The 9,435-nt window shown below is 45.4% G+C and overlaps 1 protein-coding gene across 2 annotated transcripts in view; it reads left to right on the forward strand.

Moving 5' to 3' along the window:
- Positions 1-3,683, forward strand: part of GRIK5 (glutamate ionotropic receptor kainate type subunit 5) — a 98,686-nt gene extending 95,003 nt beyond the window's left edge. For both annotated transcript variants that reach the window (XM_061596459.1, XM_061596458.1), the window contains one exon: positions 2,075-3,683. In XM_061596459.1, the coding sequence (XP_061452443.1) occupies positions 2,075-2,431 (357 nt within the window). In that variant the 3' untranslated portion in view covers positions 2,432-3,683. The remainder of the gene's footprint in view (positions 1-2,074) is intronic.
- The last annotated feature ends 5,752 nt before the right edge of the window (positions 3,684-9,435 follow it).

Below are 9,435 nucleotides of genomic sequence, written 5' to 3' on the forward strand. Positions count from 1 at the left end.
CTTCTGAGAGTATGCCCATGCAGCTGTGGCCACACTGCATCTGATGCTGGATGCGTCAGGTGAAGAGGCAAGGTGGCAGCTAGTCCGTGCAATGCACGTGACTGCTGGTTTGGGGAGGGCGGGGGGCTAGAGCGACGGAGCTCCTTGTTCCCAGCCACAATGGCAAGGTGTCTGTCAGTATGCCTGTCCGATGTGCCAGCCAAGAAATGGTGAAGGCACTTAGACAGTATTATCCACACTGACTGGCAGCAGCTCTCCGGGGTTTCAGAAAGGGCTGTCTCCCAGCCGTACCTGGGATTGAACCTGGGACCTTCTGCATACAAAGCAGATGCTCTGCCACTGAGCACGGCCTCTTCTGAGGGCTTGATGTTTGAAGCTGTCCAGTGATAGAAAAGCGCAGTCTCCTTGCTGTTTGTGAGTTGATGCAAACTTCATTTCTGTGGTAATTTATTGGTTGCACGTGCACCCAGAAGTTGCTGCCTGCTGTTTGTTCCAAATGAATTGTTTGATTATTCTAGCCATCAGTTCTTGAACAATTTCTTTGCAATCATGAGGATTAGAATGCCACGATTCTCTAATATCTAACAAATGTCAAAGGGTTAATCTAAACGCAAGTTACCCTGGCTCCTGTTTCTCTTACTGATACCCTTTAAATTGGACAAGGGGAACCTGTGGCCCTTTCAGTGTTGCTGATCTCCAATTCCCATCAGCCCAGCCAGCATAACCAGTCAGGGATGATGGGAGCTGTAGTTGTAGTAATAATTAGAAAAATGTTATTTTAACTTACTTGCCTTTCACCCTGATTTCCCAGGGTGGGTAACAAAGTTTAAATGCATCCTTAAAAACAATTTAAAAACTGTAGTCCAGCAATATCTGGAAGGTCATAGATTCCCCATCCGTGCTTTAAATACACCATTAATCATTCATAGTTATCAGTGTGTTATTAATTGCTATTTATATCCAAGTCTTTCGAGAAGTTCAGGGTAGTGTACATAGTTCTTCCTTGCAACAACCCTGTGAGGTAGATTCGGCTGAGAGAGTGAGAGAGAGTTACTGTCTGAGATAAGGTCACCCAGCTTCATGGCTGAGTGGAGATTTGATCCCAGGTTTCCTCAGCCCTAGTCCAACACTCTCTAACCCAGAGCTGAGGAATCTCAGGCTCAGGGCCAATTGCACCCCCCCAGGCCTGTTCCCTTTGGGTTGGCAATGGGTGGGATTGGGGATAAGCACCCCTCAGAAGCCTTTTGTGTACACTTGTGTCTTTTTAAAAATAGACTTTTAGGTTGCTACAAGTTTTGAGGGTTTCCCCATGTTACCCAAGTGGGGACCATTTCCAAAATGGCTGCCATGCTGTAATGTCACAAGATGGCTGATACTTCTTAAACGGCATTGGTGCCTATATTTAACTGAAACTGGTAGGTGGTAGGCTCAGAATGGACAGAAGGATTTCTTCAAGGAGTGGCTGATTAACTTAGGGAATACGTTGCCACAGTTTGTTATGATGGCCTTCTGCAGAAATTATATTTTTAAAGAATTAAATGAATCCAGCTTAGGTCTATTAAAGGATATCAAAGTCAAACCCCGAGGTTCAGAAGTTGTCTACCCATGGTTATCAGATGCTAGGGGAATCCAACAGGAGTGGGATCAGATGTTACTACCTTTCCCTGTACATTTCTCTGGGGCATTCGCAATGCAGAGGTGGATCTGTGATCCCACTCAGGACTGGCATTTTTAATAACCTTAACTCTTGTGTTTTAAAGCTAGACTGAAGACTTTAAAACATGTATTTTCATCTAGTGACAATTTAAGTGAGTTGTAGTTTCTGGCTCAGTGGTTTTAAGGCTAGGTTTGCCAACAACTTTTTAATTTCAAAAATACTGTTCTGCTGGGTGGGCATAAGGGAGTTTAGTCAGAGCAGAACCTGCGGGCATCGGAAACGTGAGGGAAGGGGCTGAGGTAGAATCTCATTGGGGTTGTGAGTGGAGCCTGACAGAATCGGAAGTTTATTGCGGGCCAATTACTGGCCAATTCATCTTCTCATGGCTTCTTCTCTCTCCTTTGACTGCACTTGCAGATCTCGGTGTGCCAGGAGATGCTGCGGGAGCTGCGCCATGCTGTTTCTTGCCGCAAGCCAACCCGGTCCCGCCGCCGCCGCCGCCACTACACCACCCGAGGAGCGCTGTCGCTGCGCTCTGTCCGTGAGATGCGCCTCAGCAATGGCAAGCTCTATTCGGGGACTCTTGTGTCGGAGCCGGGCCCTCAGCGCCTCTTGGAAGAGCCCCCCCGGCCTTGCACCCACGTCCGCATCTGCCATGAGTGCCGGCGCATCCAGACTCTTCGGGGAGCCCCCCCACCTCCTCGGGGGGCCCCGCCCTCTAAGGAGGGCACTCCACACCGGGGAACCCCCCGCGAACAAAGCGGGCAGGAGTGACACCCCCTCACTTGCTTGTTGCTCCTTCCCTACCTTGGCCCGGCCTTCGCTCCCTTGCGGAGGCGCCTGCTGTTAGACATGTACGCTGTGCGTATGCCCTGACTTGGGAACCCAGGCCTGAGGGGACCCCCCTCCCCTCACCCCAGCACAGAGTCCCTTGCCCTAGGGGTAGAGTGTGGAAAATCCTTGCAGTCCCACCCCGAGTGCTCTGGAGAGGGATGCCCACACCTCTTCCCTAAAACCAAGGGGGAGAGTCCTTTTCTAATCCCCACTTCCTGTGGGGAAGAGACATACACACCCCAGGCAAGTCTTGTCCTTGGGATGATAGCTCTGTGGGCACCTGTCTCAGACGCTGTAGCAAGACGGACTCCAGACTTTCTTACCGAGAAAGATAATAAACCAATATCCACTTTTCTGGGAGAAGCTGCCCTGCAGATATCTCCCCCGCCCCACAGACTCCCTCTTCTTACATGGGCCGTGCCCCCTCCAGCTCCTCCTAGCCCTTCCACAGTATAGCTGCACCCCCTACCCCCCTGGAGACCCCTTTGTGCTGTTCCCCCCCCATTCCTTCACTCCGTTGAGGGAGTTGCTCAAGCAGACGCGCCCAACGGGGGAGACAATCCCGCACTGCCCCTCCACGGACTTGCTGGGAAACGAAACTTCCGGCCACTTGCTGGAATGGGACAGTTTGCCTTCTTTATATGCGTGTGTGATGAGGGGAAGGTTGGAATCCCTGTTGGAAAAACTGGCTAGTGGTGGTGAGGAGACCCCAACCCATCCTAAGATGAGTGAGGAGGCGGCGGGGTGTGTGTGAGCAAACCATACGTTGGCGATTGAGACTGAACTCAGGGTCAACTAAGCCACCTTCTGAGGAGGAATCGTGGGTCCCCCCACTGCCGGTTGGATCCCACCTTTTTAACAAAGCAACCTGGAGGAATACCGGACCAAGATCTGAAGGGGGCAATTGGGGAGAAAACAACCCCTAACAGAGATAACAAAGAAACCCAACTTTGGTGTGGGTGGGGGAGGGAAGCGAACCGCACAGGATCCTGGAAGGAGAAAATAGTGAGGAGCGAGGCTGGGTCTGTGGGGCCCACTCCCCACGACGTGTTGTCTGTCTTTTTTTAATTTTTGTTTCATTCTTTTTTCTTTTTTTTTGGAGAAATTTCTATAGAAGCCAAAAACTGGAGACTTTAGTGGCAACCCCAAAAGACAAATAAACATGAAAATACTTGATTCTTTTATGCGAGTGATGGGAGAGGCTTATTTTGTTTTGTACTGATCGTGGGGACTCGGGCATGCAAACTTAAACATGCCATCCGCTCCATAGGCCATCACAATTTTTACTTGCCCTAAGCTTGAACAAGAACTCGTGAAGGGAAGGGTGAGAAAGCAAAGGCAGAGAGTGGTATCCAATGCTAATCCTAATCAGAGTTGGGTTGTATTCAACATAGTGCTAAGGAGAACATTCTTACTGGCTCCCCTCCTGTATGGCCCCTATCTGTTCTGAGGGTTCCCTTATCCCTTTGGAGACGATTGGGAGAATGCATGGCATATGCACAGGGGAGGAAAGGTGGGGAATCTGCTTGTACTAGGACTAATCCTTGTGCTAGCACAACAGTTTAGTTGAATACTGTCCACTGAAATTAATGAGCATGACTAAGGGTAGAGACTCACTCCCTGTTCTGCTGGTTACAGTGCGTCTCAACCTCTCTTTTCTGAAAAAGGGGACACACGACACTAGTCAGACCCTGCCCCTTTTTACTGTAAAACCTGGTGCGATCACCTTGAGTGTTTTTTTTTAAAAAAATTGCTTCAAAGAGATTTCGCAGCTGATTGGCAGAGCAACCCATTCCCCCTCCAGGTGTGGCCAATGGAAATGCTTTGCTATAGATGACTATTGTGCTCAGTCTAAGTTAGGTCCATTAATTTCAGTGGGTTTACTCTGAGTAAAATGTAGTTGTATACAAGCCAGTGGGTGCACAAAGGTGTATTGACAAACTGGTCTTTCAAATTTTCCATCGTGTTTCAAACATGTTTCACAGGGAAAAACTGAAAGTAATACAGAATTATTCTAAATCTAACCAATTCATCATACTCATAGAAATTAAATACAGAGTGTATCCTCCTGCTCTGATCCATAGGGCAATTGTAACAGAATCTGATTTAAAATATTAAAAAGAAAAGGAGAGGTAATTGATGTGAACACATTACAGGCATTTCAAATGGAACCGGCCCCACCATTAGGCAGGCAAGAGAAAAGAGGCCACCTCGGGGAGCTGATTTTAAGGTTCTAATAAAAGACAGCAAATGTTCAATTATTTTAACGTATTACTGGTATTTTTACCACCATGGCAGTGGGCAGGGGAAGGTCATTCTCTTTCTGTGGCTTCATATGTTGTTAGATTCCAGAAATGAGAACATTGAGCTTTGAATTATACTTCCAACAGTTGTCTGATTGATTCTTAGTGGGGTTTCCTTTTGAATGGACATGTACAGGGCTGCACTGCTAATCAAAAAGAGGCTGATTTACCTCCGTGTACAGAAAACATATAGATAGAAACTTTCTCTTTTTGTATACAAAACATGAACGGTCTCATCCCGAGTGCATCAAGAGAAACTGAGGATATAGTTAGTTTTTCTGATCAAGGGAAAAACAGATCCAGTGTTTTAAAGCTTCTATTCTGCACGCAAATCTGACTGCTAGAGGATATGCCCAATATAAAATGTGCTGGCCTTCCCTAATCTGGTGACCTCCAGATGCTTTGAACTCCAACTCCCATCAGCTCAAGCTGGTATGGCCTGTGGTCAGAGGTGATGGAAGTTGGAGTCTTCTTTTCAGGGGTCAATATGTCCCCTGGTCCTTGTTCTTCAACTCAGTTGTTCCTTTCCCTCATTCTCCTGTCTGCCTCTTTACCCTGAGGCGTGAGCCCTGCTGACTTTTAGCACAGGAATATTCCTACAAATTCCCCTTTCATTACTTCTTCTTTGCCTCACTTCCTAGTTTTCTCTGACCCTTCTCAAGCCAGTTCATCCTTCACACATCCTCTCCTTAAGACCCTAGTTTTCAGACTTACTCAGCTTCTTTCCTCTGTGCTCTCTGTCCTGTATTCCCAACTTCCAAGACTTTTCCTAGGAGTTGGCCTGCTCCATGATGCTGCTCCTGTCAGTAGGGACCTTGAGACTTTCTTAAAATAAAAAAGAATCCCAGACAGACAGACTTTTCCTTCTCCCACAGAAACTGGAAACATTATTATAGGTTTGTTTCTTGAGCAGCTAGAATGTTCATGAGTATTCCGTGCCAGCAGTTGAGCTCAGCTAGTCAGCGTTGGAAACTTCACTCCTACCGGTCCAAAATAGATAAACTCTGTTAAAAACTCACTGCCAGTAAGGTCTCTGTGCAGTGGGTCCGCAGCCTCCTTTTCTCATGAAATTATCTGTGTAGTGGAGAATAGTTTCATGGGAGAATGTCCAAACTCTGATGATAGGGAAACCTCACCATTTTGGGGGCCTTTCAAACAAAACATCTTGCCTGAGATTTCAATCATCTAGAAGAAATCCTTAATTTAAACCATTGATTTTAGTCAGCTTGCCAGCTCCCATTTCTGTTCTTTACCATGGAGAGGAACATTTTTATGGTTTGACACTTCTTATTGATTGGCACAGCCATTAAATCATGTTGATCTGCAGTTAAATAATGCTGCTATGCAAGATAAGAGTACATCATTCCGTGCCTTACTTTGAAGGGAATGTAACTAAATATATGATTTATTCCCATAAGGAAGTGTATACAGCATACATGACTAACCCAGCACTAGGGATGGAGAAGAAATTCGATTCAGTTTGCATTTAAATCCAAATCTATCAAATTCGCACTGCCCGAAACAATAAGGGAAGCGAAACACAGCCATCCTTCAAAATTTGCACTTACATGAATTTTGTGATGCAGTTTGCCAACCAAACAATGTTTACAAAAATGCATAGATTAGGGGAAAGGGTGCACAAAATGAATATATTGGTGAAAACAACATACAAAAATGTATTATATTAGGACAAATTGCTTGCAAAAATGTGTACATTAGTCAAAACTGCTTACAAAAATGTATAGGAGAAATTAGCACTAAAATGCTAAAGAAGTTTCACGAGCATTTTTTTAAAAAAATTGCAAATTGCTGTAGAAATGTGGAGAACTGAATTTAAGATTAGAAAAGTGAGAAACTGAAAGAACCGAAATTGACAGAACATCCCATCCTTACCCAGCACCTTGGACATTGTCTACTTTCCACCTACCCTCCACATGGGGTGAATAGTAACCACTGGGGAGGGGTCTAAACCTGCTCCTCCTATGGCTAAACCCAGCCATTAAAAATCAAGATTTCAAGGGGCGGGTAACCTCATCCTGGGTTCTGTCTCTTAGTCACGCTCAAGTGTGATAAAATATTAGGAGCTGTCTTTGTTTTAAAAAGAGAAATGCATTTTTCTGAGGTCATTCTTTGAACAAAACTGTAAAAAGATGTTAAAAATAATTTGCTTTTACTGTTTTGCACAGTAGAATTTGGTTTCTCAAATTCTTTAGAGAGGACAGCTCTGCAGTGCCCACTTTTTAACAGCAGGTGGCATCCTCTTCTGATTACTGCATAATAGGAATTGGCAATAGCTTCAAAGGCTGGAAGGTTTGCAGTCCTGCCCAATCAGTTCAATAGTAGGATCAAGTTTCCAAGCATGTCGTTTTTACATTTATAAGGGGGCGGGGACAGAGAGAGTGCCCTCCCATCTTTCTGGCTCAGCTGTAGCAACTTTCCCAGTTAAGCAGGTCTACCTTCCATTGCCTGCTTTGAAACAGCTGGTCTGATTTGGTAAGAGGCTGTCCGTATATCTGATAGCAGTGAGCATCTGGTGTTATTCTGTGAGGATGGACCACCCGCTATCAGCCCTTCACAGATTGACATCATGGCATCCTGCATGTAGGAAGCAGGTACATTTAGTAAATCATTCACAGAGGTGACTCACACAAGCGAGCCTGACTACTATTGTCCATGCAATGGTAACCTCCAGGCTGGGTTACTGTAATGTGCTCTATGTGGGGCTGCAGTTGAGGTTGGTCCGGAAGCTGCAGCTATTTTGCCATTTAAGCTATCACTTTAAAGCTGGTTTACCTTTCACACCTTCTTGTAACCAACTCTGGAAATTGGTAGTATGCCAAGGGTGCTGAGAATTCCCTTTTACTCCCTGAGCCTAAAGCCTAAAGTGAGTCCACATGTAACATTACATACATAACATCAGGAGTCTTGTGGCCCCTTAAAGACTTGGCATAAGTGCTACAACAAATTTGTTATGCTCTAAAGTACTACAAGGCTCTTTGCTGTTTCTTACTGCCACCCTTTCAACATTTCTGGAAATATTTCCCTCTGGAAAATATTACATACATGTTTGCGCGAAAGGGAAGATGTGATATAGGATATCTCTATTTCTTAAAACCTGAAAAAATATTTTCTTTATAGGTGTAACCTGGACAGTCCTTTTTACTACATCTTGATAAAGATTTGGTAGGTAGGACTGCCAGGACCTAGAGAAAATTGCTCAGAGGCCTCAGAAGTGAGGGAAACACCTCCAAGAGCACATTTATTTATGCTTTTTCTTCAAAAAGGTGCCAGCAGCTTATGCAAGTGCCCCTCTTGGTCTTCTGCCTGGGCACTCATCCACATCCACGCTTGCTGACCTTCAATAATACAACAGCAACACCCTAGGAAGATCAACAGTAAGAATGGAAGCACATAAGCTGAGCCTGGCTGCTGGATCAGAGCAAAGGTCCATGTAGTCCAACATCCTGTTTCCAGCCGTGGCCAACCAGGTGCCAATAGGAAACCCACAAGCAGGATGCTGAGTCAATAGCTCTTCTCTGTGGTTCTCCAGTAACTGGGATTCAGAGGCATGCTGAATATGGAGGCTCTGTATGGCCCTCATAAGAACATCAGGAGAGCCTGCTGGATCAGGTCAGTGGCCCATCTAGTCCAGCATCCTGTTCTCACAGTGGCCAACCAGATTCCCCCAACAGGAAGCCCACAAGTAGCACCTAAGCTCAAGAGCACTTTCTCCTCCTGCAGTTTTCAGCAATTGGTATTCAGAACTGCCGCCCTGGGCTCCTGCTGGAAGGAAGGGCGGGGTATAAATAAAATAGTAAAATAAATAAAACTGCCTCCGACTGTGGGAGCAGAGCAGAGCCATCATGGCTTGTAGCCGCTGATAGCCTTATCCTCCATGAATTTGTCTAATCTTCTTTTAAAGTCATCCAAGTTGGTGGCCATCACTGCCTCTTGTGGGAGCAAATCCTGTAGTTTAACTATGCGCTGTGTGAAGTACTTCATAGCTATTGATAACCTTTTTCTTCATGAATCTGCCAAAAATAGTAAAGGGGAATGGGTGCATTTCCCCCCCCCGCTCTGTAGCCCTACGATGGGAGAAGCAGCATCTGTCAAAATTCCCCTCTGTGTTCTTTTTTTTGGCCCTGGATTAGAACAGAGGACAGATGATCTTACTGAACCACACCATCTTAAAAGTATCCATTCTTTTCCTGTTTAAAGAAAGTTTCCTGCCATTCATTTTAGGGGAGCTGTGGCACTGACTCCTCCAGTCTAGTGTAATGGCAGAGCTGTGAAGCAGGAAAATCTCTTTGACGTATATTCACTAGGTGGCCAGAGGTAAGCCATTGTCTTTCAACCTCCCAAGCTGTACTGACCAAACTTACAGGGTTGTTTTGAGGATCACGCAGATTATGCCCATGAGATCTTTGGATACTTGAAAGTGCTATACAAATGCGACTAACAAATCTCATAATAAATAAATAAATAAATACAAATATGAACATCCTTCATTAAGACAGGGCCAGCAGTGTTATGATAAAATGAAGTCATCCCCACCACTCCTCTCACGTTGCAAGGACCTAATGAAGTCATCCAATGAAGCTGAATAGTGGGAGATTCAGGACAGAGAAAAGGAAGAACTCC

This window comes from Rhineura floridana, chromosome 15 (assembly GCF_030035675.1).
Source record: "Rhineura floridana isolate rRhiFlo1 chromosome 15, rRhiFlo1.hap2, whole genome shotgun sequence".
Taxonomy (NCBI): Eukaryota; Metazoa; Chordata; class Lepidosauria; order Squamata; family Rhineuridae; genus Rhineura; species Rhineura floridana.